General features: G+C 38.0%; 1 protein-coding gene across 3 annotated transcripts in view; it reads left to right on the top strand.

Moving 5' to 3' along the window:
* NARS2 (asparaginyl-tRNA synthetase 2, mitochondrial) overlaps window positions 1-25181 on the top strand; it is a 188739-nt gene that overhangs the window by 70142 nt on the left and 93416 nt on the right. The window contains exon 1 of one of the 3 annotated variants that reach the window (XM_053560070.1): window positions 24585-24707. The exons of the other annotated variants lie outside the window; for them this stretch is intronic. Within the exon in view, the coding sequence (XP_053416045.1) occupies window positions 24700-24707 (8 nt within the window). The 5' untranslated portion in view covers window positions 24585-24699. Of the gene's footprint in view, window positions 1-24584; window positions 24708-25181 lie in introns of those variants that run through there. 3 annotated transcript variants of the gene reach the window in all.

Below are 25181 nucleotides of genomic sequence, written 5' to 3'. Positions count from 1 at the left end.
AGCCACATACACCAAGCCTGGCGAGTTCTAACCCAGCCCAGGCCAGCTAAACAATGACAACTGCAACAAAAAAAATAGCCAGGCATTCTGGTGGGTGCCTGTAGTCACAGCTACTTGGGAGGCTGAGGCAAGACAATCACTTAAACCCAAGGTTGCTGTGAGCTATGACGCCACAGTACTCTACCTAGGGCGACAGCTTGATACTCTGTCTCAAAAAAAAAAAAGAAAGAAAGAAAGAAAAAGAAAAATTGGTAGACACGAAGGTATGGAAGTACTAGAATAAAAACTTGGATGAATTCGAGGTGATGGTCAAAGAATGGTATTGTAAAATTTGTATTTCAAGTATGCATTCTCTGCTCAGCTTCTACCCATGAACTAAAGCGCCAGCATGTTTTCCAGTTGAGTTCTAAGCACCTCAAACTCAGCACGTTCAAAACTAAATTCATCATTATTCCCTAAATTTATTTTTCCATCGAAATTCCCTATTGTAGGAAATACGAACTTTCCAGCTTCTCAAGCCAATATATAAGGAAATCATTCTAAATTCTTTTTCCATACATTATTCATTTGCTTCCACTTCCCTTTGCTTCAGCTATCCTAAACCGTTTATAATGTTCTGAGGACACCATCCTTTGCATATGCTGTTTTTCTGCCTGGAAGGTGCTTTCCTTATACCTTTGTCCAGCTAAATCCTGCCTATTAGTCTGAACTCAACCTAAAAAAAGGGCGGCGCCTGTGGCTCAAGGAGTGCCAGCCCCATGTACCGATGGTGGCAGGTTAGGGTGGTGGGTTCAAGCCCAGCCCCTGCCAAAACTGCAGAAAAAAACAAAAAAAAAAAAAGATTTCACTCAGAACCCTACACCCACAACCATCTCTTTGTTTAAATGTCCTTTTGTTTGCCCATGTTGCTTTGTGTCTGCCTATTTTGTAACATTGGAATCATTGATTTATATCTCTGTAACTTAGACTATGAAATTTTCCATTTAGGGAATGTGTCTTATTTAATTTTATAGCTGATAATACAAAATAAAGACAAGTATCTACTGGGAAAAGATTTCTATCAGTGCTGTTTATCAAAAATAATGATATCTATTTATAAGCTTATCTTCCCATTAGCCTATAAGTTCTTCAATTTGTACCTTGTTTCTCTTTTTCATCTTAGGTTCTTTTCCTGCCACTTTGCTTTATCTATAGCTCAAAAATCAGTCTCAGTCCAGTTCAGCATTTATTGAGAACCAACTGTGAGCCAAGCACTAGGTTCTGGGATACAGAAGTAAACAAGACAGACATCTGTAGTCTGAGCTACTGGAGGCTGAGACAAGAGGATCTCTTGAAGCCCATGATTTTGAGGTTGCTGTGAGCTGTGTTGCCACGGCTCTCTACCCAGGACAATGAAGTAAGACTCTGCCTAAAAAAAAAAAAGACAGATAAGATCTCTACCTTCATGACCTTTTAGACTTTTTTTGCTTATCTGTGGTGTCAGATATCCCAAAAAGTATGCATGGACTTTTTTTTTTTCCTAATCAGAATTCCTTAATGTTTGTATATTTTGTGTGTGGCTCAAGATAACTCTTGTTCTTCCATTTTGCAGCAGAGAAAAAAGGTTGCCTTAAAGGTCCCTGCTTTAGAGTCTAATGAGTAAAATGTACATTAAGAAAATAAATTAGCTAAGGTTGTAGGATTGCTTCAGGCCAGGAGTTGAAGACCAATCTGGGCTCCAAAACTCCATCTCACTAAAAATCTCACTAAAAACAGAAGAGTAGTCAGGCTTGGTGGTGCATACCAGTAGTCCCAGCTACTCCAGAGGCTAAGATGGGAGGATCACTTGAGCCCAGTCTGGGCAACAGAGCAAGACCCTGTCTCTTACAAAGAAAAAAAGAAGAAGAAATTGGAAGTGTAATAAGTGTTATAAAAAAAGATTGTCCTGAGGACAAGAAGAGCATATATCAAGGGAATTTTACCTTCTCTAGGCTGAATTGACTTTAGAGGTAACTCGATCAGTAGAAGAGCATTTTTTTTTTTTTTATTTTATTGTTGGGGATTCATTGAGGATTCAAGAAACTATGTTGCTCTGATTGCATTTCTTAGGAAAAGTCCCTCTTATAATTGTGTCCTGCCCCCAAAAAGTGTGGCACACACCAAGACCCCAACCCCTTCCCTCCTTCCCTCTCTCTGCTCTTCCTTTCCCCACCCCTCTTCCTCCTTCTTTCTCTCTCTCTGCTCTCCCCTTCCTCCACCCCCACCATGTCATTAATTGTCCTCATATCAAAATTGAGTACATAGGATTCGTGCTCCTCCATTCTTATGATGCTTTACTAAGAATAATGTCTTCCACTTCCATCCAGGTTAATACAAAGGCTGGAAAGTCTCCATTGTTTTTAAATGGCTGAATAGTATTCCATGGTGTACATATACCACAGCTTGTTAATCCATTCCTGGGTTGGTGGGCATTTAGGTTGTTTCCACATTTTGGCAATTGTAAATTGAGCTGCAATAAACAGTCTAGTGCAAGTGTCCTTATGATAAAAGGATTTTTTTCCTTGTGGGTAGATGCCTAGTAATGGGATTGCAGGATCAAACAGGAGGTCTAGCTTGAGTGCTTTGAGGATTCTCCACACTTCCTTCCAGAAAGGTTGTACTAGTTTGCAGTCCCACCAGCATTGTAAAAGTGTTCCCTTCTATCCATATCCACGCCAGCATCTGCAGTTTTGAGATGTTGTGATGTGGACCATTCTCACTGGGGTTAGATGATATCTCAGGGTTGTTTTGATTAGCATTTCTCTAATAATTAGGGATGAAGAGCATTTTTTTCATGTTTGTTAGCCATTCATCTGTCTTCTTTAGAGAGGTTCTATTCATGTCTTTTGCCCATTGATATATGGGATTGTTGGCTTTTTTCATGTGGATTAATTTGAGTTCTCTGTAGATCCTAGTTATCAAGCTTTTGTCTATTAGCTTTGGTTGTTGTCTCCTAGCTGTACAGAAGCTTTTCAGTTTCATTAAGTCCCATTGGTTTATTTTTGTTGTTGTTGCAATTGCCACAGCAGTCTTCTTCGTGAAGTCTTTCCCCAGGCCAATATCTTCCAGTGTTTTTCCTATGCTTTCTTTGAGGATTTATATTGTTTCATGTCTTAAATTTAAGTCCTATATCCATCTCGAATCAATTTTTTTGAGTAGAGAAAGGTGTGGGTCCAGTTTCAGTCTTTGACATGTGGATATCCAGTTCTCCCAGCACCATTTATTGAATAGGGAGTCTTTCCCCCAAGTATGTTCTTGATTGGTTTATCGAAGATTAGGTGGTTGTAAGATGGTTAGTTTCATTTCTGATTTTCTATTCGATTCCAAATGTCTATGTCTCTATTTTTTGCCATGCTGTCTTGACCACTATGGCTTTGTGGTACAACCTAAAATCTGGTATGCTGATGCCCCCAGCTTTGTTTTTATTACTAAGAACTGTCTTAGCTATACGGGTTTTTTCCTGGTTCCATACAAAACACAGAATCATTTTTTCCAAGTCTTGAAAGTACGATGTTGGTATTTTAATAGGGATGGCATTGAATAGGTAGATTGCTTTGGGAAGTATAGACATTTTAACAATGTTGATTCTTCCCAGCCATGAGCATGGTATGTTCTTCCATTTGTTAATATCCTCTGCTATTTCCTTTCTTAGGGTTTCATAATTTTCTTTATAGAGGTCCTTCACCTCCTTTGTTAGGTATATTCCTAGGTATTTCATTTACTTTGAAGCTATGGTGAAGGGAGTGGTGTCCTTAATTAGCCTCTCATCTTGACTGTTATTGGCGTATACAAAGGCTACTGACTTGTGGACATTAATTTTATATTAATTTTATATCCTGAGACATTACTGTATTTTTTGATGACTTCTAGGAGCCTTGTGGTTGAGTCTTTGGAATTCTCTAAGTATAAGATCATGTCATCAGCAAAGAGGGAGAGTTTGACCTCTGCTGCTCCCATTTGGATTCCCTTTATTTCCTTATCTTGCCTAATTGTATTGGCTAGAACTTCCAGCACTGTGTTGAATAGCAGTGGCAAGAGAGGACAACCTTGTCTGGTTCCAGTTCTAAGAGGAAAAGCTTTCAGTTTTACTCCATTCAGTAAAATATTAGCTGTGGGTTTGTCATAGATAGCTTTAATCAGTTTCAGAAATGTTCCACCTATGCCTATACTCTTCAATGTTCTAATTAGAAAACGATGCTGGATTTTATCGAATGCTTTTTCTGCATCTATTGAGAGGATCATATGGTCTTTGTTTTTGCTTCTGTTAATATGCTGGATAATGTTTATGGACTTGCATATGTTAGAACAGCCTTGCATCCCTGGGATGAAACCTACTTGATCATGATGTATAACTTTTTTAATGATAAGCTGTAATCTGTTGGCTAGGATTTTGTTGAGAATTTTTGCATCTGTATTCATTAGTGAAATTGGTCTGAAATTCTCCTTTTTAGTTGGGTCTTTTCCTGGTTTTGGTATCAGGATGATGTTTGCTTTGTAGAACGTGTTGGGGGAGATTCCTTCCTCCTCAATTTTTTGGAATAATTTCTGTAGTATGGGAATAAGCTCTTCCTTGAAGGTTTGATAGAATTCTGGTGTGAAGCCATCCGAACCAGGGCATTTTTTGGTTGGAAGATTATTTATTGTTTCTTTGGTCTCAGTGGGTAAAAGTCATCTGTTCAGGAGCTCTATTTCTTCCTGGCTAAGTCTAGGGAGAGGGTGTGATTCCAAATATTGATCCATTTCCTTCACATTGTCAAATTTCTGGGCATAGAGTTTCTTGTAGTATTCAGAGATGAGCTCTTGTATCTCTGTGGCATCACTTGTTATTTCCCCTTTATCATTTCTGATTAAGGTTACTAGAGATTTTACTTTTCTATTTCTAGTTTCGTCAAAGGTTTATCTATTTTATTTATTTTTTCAAAAAACCAACTCCTTGTTTCATTAATTTTCTGAATGATTCTTTTGTTTTCAATTTCATTAATCTCTGATTTAATTTTAGATATTTCTTTTATTCTGCTGGGTTTAGGCTTAGATTATTCTTCTTTTTCCAATTCCATAAGATGGCTTGTGAGTTTGTTAATGGGCTCTCTTTCTGTTTTTCGAATGTAAGCATCTAAAGTGATAAATTCTCCTCTCAGAACTGCTTTTGCAGTATCACACAGGTTTGGTAGCTTGTGTCTTCATTGTTGTTATGCTCACGGAAGTTAATGATTTCCTGTTTTATTTCTTCCTGCACCCATCTGTCATTCAACAGAAGGTTGTTTAATTTTCATGCCTTTGTGTGTGGTTGAACATTTTTGTTGGAGTTGAGTTCCACCTTTAGTGCCTTGTGGTCTGAGAAAATACAAGGTAAAATTTCAATTCTTTTGATTCTGTTGAGGTTTGTTTTGTGTCCTAGGATATGATCAATTTTGGAGAATGTTCCATGGGATGATGAGAAGAATGTATATGTTTTAGCTTGGGATGGAGTGTTCTGTATGCATCTATAGTTGTTCTACAGTTGTTCAACTGTAGAATCTACTGTACAATCTACAGTTGTTCTAGGGTCTCATTTAAGTTCCTTATATCTTTGTTTAATTTCTGTTTAGACGATCTGTCCAGCTCTGTAAGAGGAGTGTTAAAGTCCCCTGTTATTATGGTATTATAGGATATCATTTTGCTTAGACTGAGTAAGGTCTGTTTCAAGAATCTGAGAGCATTTAAATTGGGTGCATAAGTATTTAGAATTGAAACTTTTTTTTGTTGTATTTTTTCCTTGACCAATATAAAATGACCATCTTTGTCTTTTTTGACTTTAGTTGCTTTAAATCCACTTGTATGTGAAAATAAAATTGCAACCCCTGTTTTCTTCTGAATTCAGTTTGCCTGAAAAATTGTCTTCCAACCCTTAACTTGGAGTTTTAATTTGTCTTTTGAAGCTAGGTGTGTTTCCTGCAGACAGCAAATGGATGGCTGTTGTTTTTTAATCCAGTCAGCCAATCTATGTCTCTTCAGTGGGGAATTCAAGCCATTAACATTTATTGAGATAATTGATAAGTGTGGTAATTTTCTATTCATCTTATTTTGTGAGAGTCCATTGCTTAGTTTTATCTTTTGCATCAGCATGGAAGTTAGGTTCTGTCCTTTAATTTCTGAGTTCTTACTTTGCTGTTGATCCATTATGATGGTCAATGTGTAGAACAGGTTGAAGTATTTCCTGTAGAGCTGGTCTTGTTGTGGGAAATTTCCTCAATGTTTGTATATCAGTAAATGATTTGATTTCTCCATCAATTTTAAAGCTTACCTTAGCAGGATATAGAATTCTGGGCTGGAGATTGTTCTGTTGAAGTAGATTAAAGGTAGATGACCATGTCTGCTTTCTTGGAAAGTTTCATTAGCGAAGTCTGCAGTCACCTTGATGGATTTGCCCCTGTAGGTCAACTGGCGCTTACTCCTGGCAGCTTGCAGAATCTTTTCTTTTGTCTTGACTTTGGAGCAGGTTCATCACAATGTGTCTTGGAGGAGCTCAGTTAGAGTTGAGGCGACCTAGCGTCCGATATTCCTCTAAAAGGAGTATGTCAGAATGTTTGGTGATATGGGGAATTTTTCATTTATAACATTCTCTAGTATGGCTTCCATTCTGTTGGGGAATTATTCTTCTCCTTCTGGGATACCTATAACTCATATGTTTGAATGCTTTATAAAGTCCCATCATTCTGTCAGGAAACATTCTGCTTTCTCTCTCTTCTTTTCTGCCTCTTCAACTGTCTAAGTTATCTCAAGAGCTTTGTCCTCTACCTCCAAGATTATTTTCTTCTGTATGGTCTAATCTTTTGTTGATACTTTCTATTGCATCTTTAAATTCCCTAATTGCTTCAGTTCCTTCAGCTCTGCTATATGCTTTCTATATTCTTCATCTTGTTCATCTCATTTGATTGTTTTGGATTTCTTTTTATTTTCTGCTTTATCAAGTTTCCTTCATTGTTTCCATCATTTCCTTCATTGTTTTCATCATCTGTATTCTAAATTCCCTTTATAGGTGGAATCCTGTGCAGTAGCTACCTCATGATCCCTTGGGAGGGTTGCTCTGGATTGGTTTTTCATGTTGCCAGGATTTTTCTGCTGATTCTTCTTTATGAGTGATTTCTTTTATCTGTTTCCTTGCCCTAATTTTCCTTTCATTTCCTCTTGCTCTTTAAGTTACTGTGCCTCTGGACTAGGGTTTCAATGAGTCCTTTTGGTACAGGACCAGAGGATGAGAAGATTGAAGAGCAAGAAGGGAGAAAAGAAAAGAGAAAGAGCAGGTGGGTAAAATGGAATATTGACAAAAAGAAGAGAGGCACAGAAACAGGGGGGCAGGAGCAATATAGGTGTACAGTAGGGTACTTTGACCCAACCTTAAAATACCATCAACCTCTGAGGGAGCTGGGTTGTGTGGTTCCCTTGAGGTCAGCAACTCTTTGGTAGCCTGTTTGGACACAACACCCCTCTTCCACCAAGTAGAGAGGAAAGACAATAATGCTATAAATCAAACCAAAACAAGCAAACAGAAAACTTTACGGGATAAAATTGGGAGAAAAACCAAGTAATAGGGTAGAAACACTAGCAAAAATGAAGTTCTAATTTTTGAAAAAGGCAACGATGGAAAATTATATTTAAATTAGAAAAATGAAGAAAGAAAAGAAAAATCTTGAAAAAAATGTTGAAATTAAGAAAAAAAAAGCAGTATATATATCTTGCTGGATGTTGTCTGGGCAACAGGTGATCTTCTGGGGTATGAGATGTTAATCACAATGCTGATACGGCTGTACGAGATAGAGACTGGACGCCTCTGCTGATTTCTCAAACTCCACAGGGTAGAGATCCTAAATCTCTCCTCAGCTCGCTTAAAAGGCACTTTAAACTGCTAACCTTGGCCAAGCAGAAGCTTTCTCAGGAAAGCACTTGTTGCAGGGATCACTCCTAAAGTGGCTGTCCACTTACCCAGTGTGCCAAAACCAGTCTCTCTCTATGCCCCAGAGGGCTAAGGCGGTAAGGTGTCTCAGGCCCTTCTTTTAGGCTTCTCAGCCACTAGATTACTCCTGCCCCATCCTTGCTTTTTGACCCTAAGGGTGGAGCTTGCTGGGGCAGTTCTCCCACAATGAGTCTAAGCAGCCCACCACTAAACACTATTATCTCCATCTGGCTCAGCAGCTCAGTCTGGGGCCCTAAACAACGCTTAAAGTCCTCTGCACTCTTGCCCAAGTTCTCCCAAGATAGTTCAACTGAGTGCCAAGTCCAAAAAAAACAAAACAGCTCACAGGTAAGGCCTTTCCAGTTTGTAATCTCACTGCTGCTGCACTTATAGCTACTGCTGGGATTAGACCAAATAAACACACTCAAACAATTGCCAGTTCTCCACTGCTTTTGTCCTCCTCATGGGGTCCAGAAGTCTCATACTGACTCCCTGTGTCCCCAAAGGGATGTTTATGGACAGAACCCACCAGCCAGAGATGCCCGAAGTCTTCTTTCCCCAGACTCATGGTGCCCAGTTACAAGGAAGCTGTTACTCAGCTGCCAGCTTGGTCCGGAAGGAAGCATTTTTAAATGTCATTCATATATTTTTGTGTGTGTGTGTGTTTTTTTTTTTTTTTTGGCCGGGGCTGGGTTTGAACCCACCACCTCCAGCATATGGGACCAGCGCCCTACCCCTTTGAGCCACAGGTGCTGCCCGTCATTCATATTTTTAATGACCACTGCCTGTCATATTTGGAGTGGATTCTATCAGTTTTGTATTCTTGGAACAACAGAAATCCAGTTAATACAACTCTTTTTCTCTATTATAGAGCATTTTATGGTGTGTAATTTTTTTTTGTTGTTCTGTATGTGTTATCTATATTTGAGTCTGGAATGTGTCTGTCATGTTTGATATATTATCCTTGAATAAATTACATTCAGCCAAATCATCAAAAGCTAGAAAACTGTAGATTTTCTATCCTGTTCCTTTATCAACTTCCAAACATTTAGAATCTTTCATAAAGCTTCATATAAAAATAGTGTGATTTTGTATCCTGTCCAACTTTAGGAGAACAACCAGTATAATGAAGGATCTGGTCATCATGGCCAAAGAAATGGTTGAAGATACTGGATATTTAGTATAGGAAAGACAAAGGTGAGACATGATATGACAGTTGTTGAAGACTATTTGTTGGGTTGCTGTGAGAGCCCTGTATACAGATGAATAAATGATTTTTTTAAGAACAACTTTATTGAGATATAATTCACCCTTTAACAGTACACAATTTAGTAGTTTCTACTATGTTGACAAAGTTGTGCAACCATCACCATTATCTAAATTTTATAACATTTTTATCACTCCAAAAAGAAGTACCATACCTGTTAGCAGTCACTCTCCATTTTGCCCTCCCCAAGCCTCTGGCAAACTCTACTCTGATGTTTAGGCTATAAATTATTATGCAATGATTTAATGTCTCTGTGTAACACTAGGAGTGGGACCCACAACTTGTATTACAACACACCCCAAAGTGGTACTAATGCTGAGAAACACTGCTTTAGAGAAAGACTCTGTTTTTTGAGACAGAGTCTCAATCCATTGCCACTACCCCATCCCCATCATAGAGTGCTGTGGCACTGTCATAGCTCATAGCAACCTCAAACTCCTGAGGTCTCAGCTTCCCAGAGTATCTGGGACTACACGTATGTGCCACCATGCCCGGTTAATTTTTTCTGTTTTTAGTAGAGATGGGGCCTCTCTCTTGCCCAGCTTGGTCTTCAAGTCCTAAGCTTCAGTGATCCTCCCTTGTTAGCCTCCCCCAAGGCCAGTGAGCCACTACAAACTGTTGAGAAAGACCCTGTGCCCTGGTTGGTGGGACATATGGCTTCCAGCCATTCTGGTGGAAAGGTGAGGGAGGATTAACTAGTTCTTATGCAAACTCAGTGAATCTCTATTCACCACCTCGTCTTCACCAGGGTTCACCAGGGTTCGATGTGCCACCTCCCTTCTGTTGTAGTTTACTCAGTATTCCAGACACCGCCCAGGGCTTGCCCGTATTGGTCATCACTCAATCATTTGTTTTCTGTTCTTCAAAAATTTGAGATTTCTTGTCCACTGAAAACCACCTTCCTGTTTCTTCCTTTTAATTTTGTATTGTTCTTGTACGGTTTCAAGAAGGAGTGAATATAAATATCTACTACATTCACCATTCTAACTTCATTTCTACTAGCTCAAATGGTCTTAAGTTGCTTTTCTTTCATGTTTAGGCTATAAATTATTATACAGATTTAATGTCTCTGTGTAATATTTTGACTCTGTTATGCAGATGCATACCACCTTTGAAAGTCTAAACAATGAATTCTCTACCCATTTCTACTACTGAATTCCTTTGTGGAGGGAATACCAACCTGCATTTTCTCTGCTTCAAGTGTGTGAGCACATAGCTCCATTCTTCTTTTACTGAGTTCACTGAGGTCTGGCTAAGCAGAAAAAGTACCTAAAATATTGATCACCTTTGTAATAAGCAAGTTTTGTGTGAGTTGTCTTTTAAAAATTCCCAGGCAGTCTTCTGAGTGATTATGGAATAGAACTTGTTGCACATGAAATGCAATGCCTGTTGGTGCTCTCTAAAAACAAGTGCAGTTTACTATAGTGAGACATCAAATTAATCCTTCATAATTAGACTAATATGGGCAGTAATTGGAGTTATAAGAAGCAAAACTGATTTTATTACTTCTTTCAATTACTGTATACTCTTGTCCAAATTCTATTTTGCTCAAGTGGCTTTACTTAATTTTATTTTTCTGAGGCTTTTGAGACAATGTCTTCTTGTGTTGCTCATGCTGTAGTATGTGCAGGGGCTGTTCACAGATGTGATCCGAGTGTACCACAGCCTTGAACTTCTGCACTCAAGCGATACTCCCACATCAGCCTCCTGAGTAGAGTTACCCTCTTGTGTAGCTACACATATTGAGTTTAATTGCTTTTTTTAGGAAGAGGGGAAAAAAATTCTGTTTTGTATGTTTGTAGGATTTAGGGTCCATTTGAGAACAGAATTTCTGTTGTTTTGACCTTTTTTTCTAGCATATTTTCTTCCACTAAAAATAACTATGGCTATTTAACAGTAATGTTAGTGTTCGCCCAAATGGTATGCAACTGTGTTGGACACCAAGGGGGATGGTAAAAATATGAGATAGTCCCATTGATGGGCATGTGAGACTACCAAGATGGTTACAGAGTGAAGCAGCTACTGAGGTAATGTTACCCTGCCAATCAAGAACAGACCCTGTCCAAATGAATGGTTCTGTTAGTTGAAGGAAGTGCGGTAAGAGAAACAAATTGGTATTCTGGCTTCTTTACATATTAATTTTATGAAGTTAATTTCTGAGCCTCCACTTCCTAACCTGTAATTATGACAGTGAGTGAATATATGTGCAGTGAGCTATGACTGTGCACTGCACTCCAGCCTGAGTGATAGAGCTAAAGATCCTGTCTCTAAAAAATATGTAAATAAATCAATGGCCACCTTCAAAAGCCACTGTGAGAAGCCCAGTGTGAAGCCCAATGTTTATCACAGTATAAGCACTCAAGTGTTAGGTGTTACAATGATGGTAACATCTGGGGCCCTAGGAGAACCCAAAGCGATGACAAAAAACTAGCTAAAGAACTAACATACATGCCTTGGTGGCATGGACCAGGCAGAAAAGCTGAGAAGTAATAATTAAATTGTTCTATAATAGTAATAGAACAGGAGTTCCCATAAAGCAGGAGGTTGAGCAGAGATGGAGTCTGCCAATATTCAGGATTCACAAGACAAGTCAGGAGGTTAAATTAATCCAGCACCTGAGATGAGAGAAGGGTGTAGAAATCAGATACCGTTTAGAGTCTGAAGTTCAAATCAGAGCTAAACTAAGAAATGAGAGCAGATTAGGGTATGATGTGCCCTAAGAGGTGTGATCCTGTATGTCGACAGTGGAATGTCACTGTGTTCTGGCCTCTCTTGTTCTTTGAAGTAGTTCATTGCTGTTCTCCTCTGGATTCTTGAAACTTGACCATTCACCTTTTATATTATGATTAGAACAAGATTAGAATTTAATTTAGTAACAGGGTAAACCAGCACATGAATAAGTTGTTCTTATTGCTGTTATTTCTTAACTTTATTAAGGTATACATTATATATAATAAAAATGAACCTATTTCAAAAATATAGTTCAGTAAGTTTCTTTTTTTGCCGTTTTTGGCCAGGGCTGGGTTTGAACCTGCCACCTCCGGCATGTGTGGCCGGCACCCTACTCCTTTGAGCCATAGGTGCCGCCCAGTAAGTTTTGATAGATTTATAAACCTTTGTAATCATTACCATAATAAAAATATAGAATTATTTCTATCACTCCCCCCAAATTCTCTTGAACCCTTTTAAAGTTAGTATCCCTCCCCTACCCCAGCCCTAGGCAACCACTGATCTGCTTTCTGTCAGTATAGACTAGATTTTCCTTTTGTACAATTTTATATGAATGGAATCATACAGTATTTACTCTTTTTATTTCTGGCTTTCGCTCAACATAATGGTTTCATGATTTATCCTGTAGTTTGTTCCTTTTTTGCTGAATATTATTCAATTGAATGAATGGATATACCATCATTTATTTTAATCCTTTTTTTTTTTTTTTTAGCTGCAGGGTCTTGCTTTGCCACCCAGGCTACTGTGCAGTGCTGTGATCATTTATAGGTCATTACAGTCTCAAATATCTGGGCTCAAATGATCCTCCTGCCTCAGCCTCCTGAGTAGCCGGGACTACACATGTGCATCATGCACTACCATATCTGGAGAAAACATTTTGGTTTTTTTGAGATAGGGTCTGATTGTTTTGCTCAGGCTGGTTTCCTAATCCTCCTGCCTCAGCCTCCCAAAGTGTTGGGATTACAGATGTTACCTATTGCACCCAGCTCCATTCATTTTTTTTTTTGCATTTGTTTTTATTGTGATAAATTTCAAATTCCAAAATTCAACATTTTGACCATTTTAAAATTTTAAACTCCAGATTGACATCAAGTACATTCACAATGTTTTACTCCCAACACCACACACAACAAATTTTTTTTTTTTTTGTGCAAGTGAGTTTCACTTTGTCACCCTCTGTAGAGTGCTGTCTTATCATAGCTCACAGCATCCTCAAACTCTTCGGCTCAAGTGATCCCCTTGCCTCAGTCTCCTGAGTAGCTGGGTCTATGCCAGGCTACTTTTAGAGTTGGGGTCTCTTTCTGGCTCAGGCTGAGCTCAGGCGATCCACCCACCTTGGCCCCCTAAAGTGGTAGAATTATAGGCATGAGCTACCGTGCCCAGCCTACATGCACAAAATTTTTTAATGAATATGTATTCACTATTTAAATAGGTAACACATGCACATATGAAAAAATTTCAGTCATTACATCGTATTCTGTATATGTCTATTAAATTTAGTTGTTTTATTGTGTTAAGTCCTGTGTTTTTTAAATTATCTTATGTGTTCTATCCATTACTGAGAAGGGGATATTGAAGGCTACAACTGTTACATAGAATTATTTTCTCCCTTCAGTTATGATGGATTTTGCTTTATGTATTTGTCATTAAATTTTTATATCTTCTTTATTGAGCCTTTTATTAATAGGTAATGTCCTTTGTTTCTCGTAGTCCTTTTGCATTTAAAGTCTGTTTAGTCTGATGTTAGTATGAGCATCCTACTCTTCCTTTTGTTGTTATTCCTACTGAAAATTTCATTATCAGTCCTTTCAGTATCAATCTGTTTGTGTCTTTGTATCTAAAGCAAGTCTTTTGTAGACAGCATATAGTTGGGTCATACTTTTTTTAAAATCCATTTTGCCAATCTGTCTTTTGATGGGAGAGTTTAATCTTATCTACTTTGAAAGTAATTATTGATTGATTGGAGGGACTTCTGTCATTTTCCTATGTGTTTTCTATATGACTATGGCTTTTTTGTCCCTCATGTCCTACTTAGATCTCTTATTTTGTGTTTAACTGATTTTTTATAGTGAAACATTTAAATTCTTCCCTCATTTCCTTTTACATATAATATATTCTGTAGCTATTTTCTTTTGTGGTTACCATGGAGATTACGTTTAACATCCTAATATTCCAAGACTCTAACTTGAATTTATAGCAACTTCAATAACATAAAAATCTTTCCTTCGGCAGCTGCATTTCCACTTTCAGTTGTTGTCACAAAGTTACATCTTTATACATTGTACACCTCAAAACATAAACTAATAATTCTTTGAGATGCATTAACCTCTTAAATTATGTAGAAAACGGAATGTGGAGTAACAAACCAAAGTTACAATAAGGCTAGGTTTTAGGCTAATGTGTGTGTGTGTGTGTATTTTTTTTTTGAGACAGAGTCTTACTATGTCACCTTTGGTAGAGTGCTGTGGCGTCACAGCTCACAGCAACCTCAAACTCGCAAACTCTTGTGCTTAAGTGATTCTCTTGTCTCAGCCTCCCGGGTAGCTGGGACTACAGGTGCCTGCCACAACACCTGGCTATTTTTTATTGCAATTGTCATTGTTGTTTAGCTGGCCTGGGACAGTTCAGACCCAGCTCCCTCGGTGTATGTGGCTGGCACCATAACCACTGTACTACATGCACCAAGCCTTTTTTTTTTTTTAAATAGGGTCTCACTCTGTCAGCCACGCTAGAGTGCAATGGCACAATCATAGCCCACTGGCTCCAATTCCAAAGCTCAGGCTCTCCTGCCTCAACCTCCTAAGTAGCTGGGACTACAAGTGTACACTACCAGGCTCAGCTAAGTTTTAAATTTTTTTAGGGAGGAATGGTCTTGCTGTGTGGCCCAGGCTGGACTGTGTGCTAGGCTCAAGTAATCCTTCTGCCTTGGCCTCCCAAAGTGCTGGCATTACAAGCCTGAGCCCCTGTGCCTCACCAGTTCATGAGTTATTTTTCCTTTCCAAAAGATTAAACATAATTTCTCCTACATTTTTCCCTAAGAATTTTATAATCTTAGTTGGTACATTTATTTCAAACTAGTACGTTTATAATCATGGCTTTGTATATTGTCGGTCATTCCCCCTTCCTGGTCTGAAAGCTTTGAAGGTAAAGACCATGCTTGATTTACCTCTGTATTTTCTACAGTGATTAGTAGTCTAGTAAGTATGTGTTGAATGAAGAAATAAATCAATATGACTTCATAGTGGATAGTGATGATTGTAAGATAAGGCTATCAAGGCCCTAGACTGGGTATAGCTCTTCTTTATAGCTGTGATCTGTGGGCTTAGATTACTTCTATACTTCTTGGTTCATCAATCTATACTAGTTAGAAAAATAATCACTTAAATTAAAAAAAAAACTAGGAATAATATGCTATTGAAAAAGTATCTTTATTTGAAAATGAAATTTCATTTACATTTTCATATAGTGAGTGTGAATTCCTCTTTGTATGAATCCAGAAAATTCAGTATTTAAAAAAAAAAATTTAAAACTTATTTGTGAACTATGTGCATGAATTATAGAACCTACTGAAATGTTTATATGTATTTTACTTCACTGGAACCCACCCGGAGAGCCTTACTGCAATATTGAGGCAGAGCCAGGGCATCCAAACAAGGATACTTTGTAGCATAAAGAGGAAGGCTAATAACAATTGTTCTGCAGCAGTTGGCATAAAATGGGCTCTTCCTGGGCAAATTAGGACCTATGGTCCCCCAGTAATTGAATAGAAACAGATTAATTTTCTGCCTTCTCTGGTGTTGTATTTGTTTTTAGGGAAGTACTGAATAGAAATGCCTCCTAAATTCTAAGAGACAAGTTATAACAAAGATTGTAGAGATTCTATATATATTTTAAACATATATTGTAGAGATTGTATATATATTTTAAACATACCGGTTTAGAGCCCAGGGCCTCATGAAGCACATGTAACTCACATGTCTCTAGACCTATATTGACCTAATAAAGCACTGTGGCCCCACGTAAAGTTTAATTTTTCTAGTGTGGCAGTTAATGTTAACAGGAAATAAAAGGAAATTTCATCTTTGTTCTGTTAGAAGAAATTGCTAATAAAGAAAGAAACTCAGCATGATTTTGCTTTCTTCCCCAGTAAAAATTGATAACAAATAAGCTTAGTTACTGGATTGGTTGGTATTCACATTATTTTTATTTATTTTGATGTCAGCCACTATTTTATCTCCTATAATATACTGTACACTGAAAAATAAAACTAGTGTTTTGCCACTTGAAACAGGTGGCATGGGACCTAATAACATGGGACAGATAAATAGACATGTGTCACATAAATCTCTACAGTTTGGACAACCTGCAGAGCAGGCTAGTCCTTAAGAGGCAGAGTTAGCATATGAATTATGGTAAAGATCAGGAGATAGAGGCCTTTTTTCTGTTTCTGGAACATTATTTAGTGACGTAATTATTCTGGGCTTCCATCCTGATTCTACTTTAGGATAGTATGATATGAAAAAATTTGAACTTTAGGCCGACAGTATTTTAGGGACTACTGTATGAAGAGTTATCTCAAAAATTGTCTCGCATGTCTTTTTTAGCCAAAATATGTGTTTGACTTGAAAATATTGCCATTTCCCATATGGCTGTTGAGGGTGGGTGTATCTTGAGAATTTGAAGATAACTGTCCAAATACTTCAACCCAGAGTCTCTCTACTTTTTAGATAGGTCATCCCGTGATCCATAGCATTAGAAATGTTTGTTTTTAGTGTTCATGTAGCTGAAATGTCCTGGAATGGCAGAGCATAGCTCTTCCTTTTTCTTCTCTATGTCTTCCTCTTCCTTTTGTTCTTCCTTTTCCTCCAATTTAGGGAAAATGAATAAGGAGTTTTCCTGCATCATTTCTTTGGACTAATGCTCCTTAAAAGCAGTTTGTCTGTGGTGGGTGCCTGTAGTCCCAGCTGCAAGGGAGGCTAAGGCAAGAGAATCTCTTGAGCCCAAGAGTTTGAGGTTGCTGCAAGCTAGGTTGGCACAGCACTCTACCAAGGGCAATAAAGTGAGACTCTTTGTCTCAAAAATAAATAAATAAAAGCAGTTTGTCCCTGTTTCTAGTCTATGATGGTTTCTTTGTGCTTTTGTGTTCAGAAACCAAGCTCTATTTGAGTGAAGGTCTGTGAAGAATATTAGAAATAAATAAAAGCAGTTTGTCCCTGTTTCTAGTCTATGATGGTTTCTTTGTGCTTTTGTGTTCAGAAACCAAGCTCTATTTGATTGGAGGTCTGTGAAGAATATTAGAAGTCCAGGCAAGGTGGCTCACACCTGAAATCCTAGCACTGTGGAGAGCCAAAGCAGAAAGATCACTTGAGCCCACGAGTTTGAGGTTGCAGTGAGCTACAGTGATGCCACTGCACTCTAGCTGAGGCCACAGAGCAATTCTCTGTCTCACAAAAGGAAAAAAAAAAAGAATGTTAGAAATTTTTTATTTCATTTGTGTACCTTATGTGAATGGTACATTTTCAATTATTTGTGCCTTTTACTTTTAATCATAATTAGTAATTAGAAGATCTAGATCAGTGGTTCTCAATTCTATATTGAATATCTCGGAAACTTTTTAAAAGAAAGATGCTGACTGGGCATGGTGGCTCACACCTGTAATCCTAGCACTCTGGAATCCCAAGGCAGGTGGATCCCTGAGCTCAGGAGTTCAAGATTAGCCTGACCAAGAGTGATACATTGTCTCTACTAAAAATGGAAAAACTAGCCAGGCATCATGGTAGGTGCCTGTAGTCCCAGCTACTTGGGAGGCTGAGGCAAGAAGATCACTTGAGCCCAAGAGATTGAGGTTGCTGTGAGCTATGATGGCACCATGGCACTCAACCCAGGGCAACCCAGTGAGACTGTGTCTCCAAAAAAAAAACATACATGCTTCAGCTCTCCCTCTCCCTAGCAGATTTAATTGGTCTGGAACCAAGACTGGGCATCAGGATTGTTTTTTTTTTAAGTGTTATATCTTATCCTACTATGCAGCCACAATTGCAAACCACTCTCAGTGGTTTAAAATGTTATCCTTAGACTAGCAGCATCAGCATGACCTGAGAACTTACAGAAATACAGACTCTCAGTTCTACCCTAGACCTACTAAAACAGAAATTCTATGGGTGGGGCCCACCAATCTGTGTTTTAACAAACCCCAAGAAATTCTGATGCCTGCCAAAGTTTGAAAATTACAGCTATAGATCATCTAAGCATTTATAGCGAAGTGTCCCTTTATTTAAGTCTAACTTGTAGGCACCACAATGCTCTATATGGCTCCGGACCCAAAAGTAGCTAAAGAAAAGGAGAAGAACAAAATGTGCCACAAGAGAAACCCTTGTTGGTAAATCCCTGAGCCTCGGCAAAAGTGGCCATAGCCAAAAAAGAGCTGTAAAGTGTATCGGATGTGTTACCGTTATTTTTGTACCATAGAAGGGAATTAAAAGGTATCCTAATTGACTGTCAATACTTACAAATCATTATCCCTTTCCACTCAGTCTATAGATGGAGGAAAGAATAAGACAGAGGAGCTGTAATGGTAGTAAGTGGCAATCACAGAGATAGCGAGTAATGATGAAGAAAGGCAAACGAGGGACAGCCCCCCAGAGTGGACCAATCATAATATAGAGGGGGACAAAACTCGTCCAGATGACGGTGGCATAAAGGGACAAAACTTTTCTGTGCAACGTGCTGTGTTGGAATATGGAACCACTGATCGTCTGTGCTGTACTTATTAGTTTTTAAGACTGCATCCTTGTAGGAAAGTAGAAAATGGACCATGGATTCAGACTGCTTTTTTTAAAGCCCGTCTTGATATGGTACTCTGGACTAGTAACTGATTCATTTAAGCCAGGGGTCCTCAAACTGCGGCCCGCGGGCCACATGAAGCGGTGTGAATTGTATTTGTTCCCGTTTTGTTTTTTACTTCAAAATAAGATATGTGCAGTGTGCATAGGAATTTGTTCATAGTTTTGTTTTTTTTTAAACTATAGTCCGGCCCTCCAACGGTCTGAGGGACAGTGAATTGGCCCCCTGTTTAAAAGGTTTGAGGACTCCTGGTTTAAGCCTTATTTTCTTCCATTGTAAAGTGGGGTGTAACCACTTCCCTCCTAGAGGGTGGCAAGGACAAAGCTTGTAAAGTGCATAATAGAAAATTAGTCTCAGAAAACTTTTTTTCTTAACGTCTTGTGATAAAATACACATAACATAAAATTTACCATTAGTGATGTTGTACAACTAATGACACTGTCTACTTCCAGAATGTTTTCATCATCTCCAACGGAAGCTCCGTACCCATAAAGCAATCATTCCCTATATGGACTGACTATTGTCTCCCTCTAAAAGTCATATGTTGATGTCTTAACCCAACATAGGGGGTTAGTGAAGATGGTGTACTTAAGGAGGTAATTAAAGTTATGCGAGGTCATAAGTATGAGGTCCTAATCCAGCAGAACTTGTGTCTATATAAGAAGAAGAGATACCAGGGTACGTGTGCACAGAGGAAAGTCCATGTGAGGACACAGTGAGAAGGCATCCTTCAGCAAGCCAGTGAGAGGGGCCTCACCAGAAACCATCCCTGCCAACACTTAGATCTTGGATTTCCAGCCTCCTGAACTGTTGAGAAAACCAATTTCTATTCAAGCCACTCAGTCTGTAGTATTCTGTTACGGCAGCCTATGCAGACCAATATAGTATTTATTCCCTCTTCTAGCTCCTGGCAACCACTGGTCTTTATGGATTTGTCCAGTCTAAATATTTCATATAAATAGAATGATATATCATATAATGTATGGCTTATTGTGTCTAGCTTCTTTTACTTAGCCCAGTATTTTCAAGGTTTACCATGTTATAGGATCTATTTTTATTTCCTCCTTTTTCATGGCCAAATAATACTCCATTGTGTGAATATACCATGTTTTGTTTTATCCAGTGAACACCGGGTTAGTTCTACTTTTGGGCTATTATTTATAATCCCACTGTGAACATTCATATGCAGAGTTTTGTTTAAACACTTGTTTTTATTTCTTTGGGATATAGATCCAGGAGCGAATTGTTGGGCCATATTCTGTTTCATTTCATCTTTATAATAACCCTGTGATATGTACACTTAACCCCATTTCACACAGGGAAAATTAGTCTTACAGAAGTTGAGAACATAGCTCATAAGCAGAGGGGTCAGAATTTCAATTTAGGATTTTAATCACTACCATCACCTTTAAAAAATAAGACTGTCTAAGACTTAAGCCCTGGAAATTGTTGATACTTCAATGCCATTATGACTCATCTACTTTGATAGTATTAGGCCTCAGGAAAGGTAGATTTGAATAATGCTTAAACACCATTTTGTATGTGTACCTAAATTAAAGTGTTTACATTTTGTTCTCTTTATTGATCCTCAGATCAAGGACCACTACATATAAGAAATATAAGAACGATGATATCGACATGAGTAGATGCAGTTGACAACATCATACACCTGTTCTGGAAAAGTGATTTAAGTGTCTTATTGAGACATGAGAAGTATTCAGTTAGAAAGAACAGTCAGCTAATGTGACCTTTTAAGATAATGTTATTTTCCAAAAACTCACATCCACTCAGTCAGTCCTCCGAAGAATCCCTCATAGCAGCAATGATGAAGTAGTATATCACTCAGACAGAAGCCAAAGAATCAGTTCACCCCCATCTAGTCCTTTTATTTATTTATTTTTACTTAAAATTATTTCTAATTTTTAAAAATTTGGAGTTACACAATCAGAAAAGTGCACAATTTTAAAGGTATAATTGATAAATTTTTACATAGTTAACAACTCAGTTGAGGACAGAGAATATGCCCACACCTCCACGGCCTCTCTTACGCCTCTCCTAGTAATTACCTCCACAAAGCAACCAATGTCTGCATGAATGGAATAACCCAGAATATATGTTTTCTGTTTCTGACTTTTTTCATTCAACATTTGTGTCTGTAAAGTCATCCATGTTGTTCCCAATGTAGTTCAGCTTTTACGTTGTTGTGTAATATTCACTCATATAGCTCTATCATAATATACTTAGCCTTTTTCCTATTGATGAGTAACTTTCAGTTTTTAATCTATTAGGAATAGTGTCCTTGTGAACATTCTAGAGCATGTTCGGTACCTCTAGGTAGATATTTCTGTTGGAGTAGAATTGATGGATCAAGGAATATGATATTCAGCTTTAGTGGAAAAGATGATTAAGACTTTCCCATTCTCGTGTCAATATTTGCAAGTTGTATGTGCATTTTGTAAAGAGTTTTTCTATTTTATCTAAATTGTCAGTTTTGGGAGTATAAAACCAACTCATTGCTCTGTTATGCCTGTGTGAATTTCTAGTGATGACCAACCATTTTTACTGACTTGTATTAGTAGTTCCTGCTTTTTTCTTGATCCATCTTTTCAGGGATTTGTAAATTTTGTTTTCCAAAGAATAAATGTTAGGCTCTGTTGATTTTTTTTTTTTTCTATTCTATATTTTCATTTTATTTCGTGCTTATGTTTTTAGTGTTTCTTTCCTTCTAATTTATTGGCCTTAATTTAGTTAATTGTGTTAATTCTTTTCTAGTTCCTGGAAGTGGTCGTTAGATCACCGAGGTCTTGTCTTTTTTTATTTTTTTTTCTAAAATACACATTTAAGGGTATACATTTTCCCTTTAAGCATAATTTGATTTCTGGTCTACAAATTTTAACATGTGGGTTCTTCATTATTATTCAGTGTTATGTATTTCCAATTTCTGATTAGTTTTTTGAAATTTGGGTTATATAGAAGTGTTAGTAATTTTTAAACATTTGGAGATTTTGAAAGTATTTCCCATTGATCTTGGGCATATTTTCACTCTTGCTTTAACCCCTTGAAATTTATTGAAATTGGCTCGGCACTTGTGGCTCAAGCGGCTAAGGCGCCAGCCACATACACCTGAGCTGGTGGATTTGAATCCAGCCCAGGCCTGCCAAACATCAAAAACGGCTGCAACCAAAAAATAGCCGGGTGTTGTGGCAGGTGCCTGTAGTCCCAGCTACTTGGTAGGCAGAGGCAGGAGAATTGCTTGAGCCCAGGAGTTGGAGGTTGCTGTGAGCTGTGATGCCACGGCACTCTACCCAGGACAACAACTGGAGGCTCTGTCACAAAAAAAAAAAAAAAGAAAAGAAAAGAAATTTATTGAAATCTGCCTTATGACTCAGAACATGACTCATCTAGTTCTTCTGGAAGATTTACTTATTGCCTGCAGAGCAAAAGCTAATATGTGAGCAGTCGCTAAAACTGATGTTGTCATCTCCCAGTGCCTTTTGTGAACATTATTTCACAGAACAGCAGAATTTTTTATTTGGTCGTTGATACTCTGTTTGCCATCTTCCTCTACCCTCACCTCCATCCCAGTACTGTTTCAAAGATTCGGTTCAGGAAGTGGGGTGCAATGGTGTGCATCTATAATTCTGGCTACTTAGGGGCCTTAAGGCAGAAGGGTCACTTGACCCAGGGGGTTGAGTCCAGTTTGGACAACATACTGAAACTGTTTCTTAAGAAAAGAAAAAAAATTCCATTTCCCCAACCTGAATCAGTGTGTTTTTATAGAAAATGAATTGTTTGACAATTATTTGACAAATATTACTTGTTCCATTGTGTGTTGGGCACTGGATTAAGACTGAGGATACAAAAAAACAGATACAGTCGCTTGTGAAATTTATAGTCTGATGAAGACGGACATTCAACAAATAATCACACCAATAGATTAAAATTTTTCATTTTGAAAGGTGCTGCAAACAGTAGTACATGGTGTTATTAAAGAGCATACTGGGTGGATTGACTTAGGACTAGTAGAAGAAGACTGAGGTCAAAGTTAGAACTGTGGGGAGGTATGAATTCAGTCTGTGACAAGTGAAAGGATCAACTAAAAAGTCGAATATTTGCTTTTGGAACTTAAAGAAGAGGTCTAGGCAGAAGGTATAAATTTGTGAATTGAATGCCATTAAGTTGTTAATTGTAGTCTTTGGCTGAAGTGGATCATCTAGAGAGAGAATATACAGTGAGAAAAGAAGGGGGCCCGGGAGTAGATTTTAAGGAGTGCTACTGTTTAATGAATAGCTAGAGAAGCACATACAAAGAGGCAGAAATAGAAGTCAGAGAAATAGGAGGAAAGCTAAGAGAATAAATACTATGTTAAAAATTTCAAGATGAGGGTGGTGCCTGTGGCTCAAAGGGGTAGGGCACCAGCCCCATATGCCAGAGGTGACGGGTTCAAACCCAGTCCCGGCCAAAAACCACAAAAAAAAAAAAAAAAACAAAAATAAAAATTTCAAGATGAAAGGGTTTGTGTTTTTACAAGTGTCATGCCTTACAGGGACGGCCCAATATATTCTGGTCCTTCCCACCTCTTTGACCATATCTGTCATCGGTCATCCTGCTACTGGCCTCCTCCTGTTCTTTAAAATTACCAGGCTCTTTCTATCAATGTGCTTCATGTTTCCTTTGCTGGAATGTCCTTTTCAAATGTCGTCTCCTCAGACATGGGTAACCAACCTCTCACTCGCTTTAGCAGCATTGTTGTTAGACTATCAAACTTCAAATTTCATTATGCAATTAGGATTATACTTTACATGGGCCTTAAATTCAGTTCTAAATAAAATATTGAGGACATGGTAAAAGAAATTAATTTTGCAGAAGTGTTTGGCAATTGGTAAAGAATTTTTAGATTTTATAGTATGTCCTCCCTGAGGCATTGTAACACCAATTGCTGAAATGATGAGGGCTGCATGTCTTTGAATCCCTTCCACCAAGTATGTTGCAAGATAGAGGAATAGGGGAAAGCAGAAGGAGGTGCCTACAGTCCACTCTGTTAATTAGCATGTGGAAATAATGAATGGCAAATGTGTCGATATTGATAATCCAGTGCACTCAAAACAGTAGTAAAATAGATGATCATTTTCAGAATGATGAGAAAAGCACTTTTCACAGATGTTTGTAAATCTAGCTAAAACTTTTCTGTGAGTTCACATTAGTTCAATGAACTTTTAGTGAACTTAACAGCGGAGAAGTGATACTGAGGTTGGGGTTGGTTGGTGGGGTCTGGAGGTGTAGGGAAAGTCGCTGATTAATCTTAGGCTGAGTAAGTTCTTCCTCAAGTAAGGAGTAACAATTCCTCTGTTCTTTCAAAATATTATGATGATTAGCTCTTAAATTTTAGGGCCAAAAAGAAGAAATGGCCAGGCCCTTACTGACCATTTTACGTTAATCTGTTTGCTAACCTGAGAGCTTCTTAAAACTCCACACCAGGGAAAAGGTGACCTTTGTAGAACCGTTTTTGGTAATTTTACTTTTTATTTTCCAAATAGCCATTTTTGTAGCTGTCTTGATTGATGTGTATTGAATGTACTTTTGTTATCTTGAACGTCAGCTCCAGGCTCATGGACTTTCCTTATACAGCTTTCTTCTGTCCAGAATTTGGCACGAGAATGGTTTTCAGCGCTGAGTGTTCTCTGCTGGTCTCTTCTTACAGCAGGACTGGCCTTTCACCTGGTTTTGTATCTTATTTTAGAAACGGCCTTGTTCTCATATCTCATTTTAAATGTTGGTTTCTTCAAGCCTTGCAGCAAATGGATTTCATGTGTAAAAGATGAAAAAAAGAAGAAATCAGCAGAAATTAAAATGGGAATGATTTCCCTTAGATCTAGAGCAAAATTATCGCAAAAGATACTAGACATCAATGCCAAGGTACTCCTAACCCCTACCCCGTAAGAATTTGAGGACAGGAAAAGCTAAATGACTTGCTGAAGATTACAAAATATTGATGAAAAGTTATTATTATTATTTTCAGGAAGACAGCATATTCTAGAGAGGTATTATGTTAGCACATAAAACAAACTATTCATAAGGATAGAAATATACCAAACTACTTACCCTAGTTATCTTTGAGAAGAGGGAATACATTAAAATTTTTTCTTTCTAATTTTCTGAATTTGTAAATATTCAGTTATGAGCATCATTATTGTAAATGTCGTGGTTAAGTCTTACAAGTATTAGGGTCAGATCTAGATTTGAATCTGACATGTACTGTTTATTAAGATATGACTCTGTGATTTTTGGGAAAGCTTCTTAACCTCTCTAAACATCAGTTCCTATTCTGGAAAATAGAAGTAATAATACATACTTTATTGCGTTAACTATAAAGGTGTCAACTCTAAAGAT

Source organism: Nycticebus coucang, chromosome 14, assembly GCF_027406575.1.
Source record: "Nycticebus coucang isolate mNycCou1 chromosome 14, mNycCou1.pri, whole genome shotgun sequence".
NCBI classification, from domain to species: Eukaryota; Metazoa; Chordata; class Mammalia; order Primates; family Lorisidae; genus Nycticebus; species Nycticebus coucang.
Note: the sequence above shows the minus strand (reverse complement) of the source record. Positions and strands in the feature narration are given on the sequence as shown.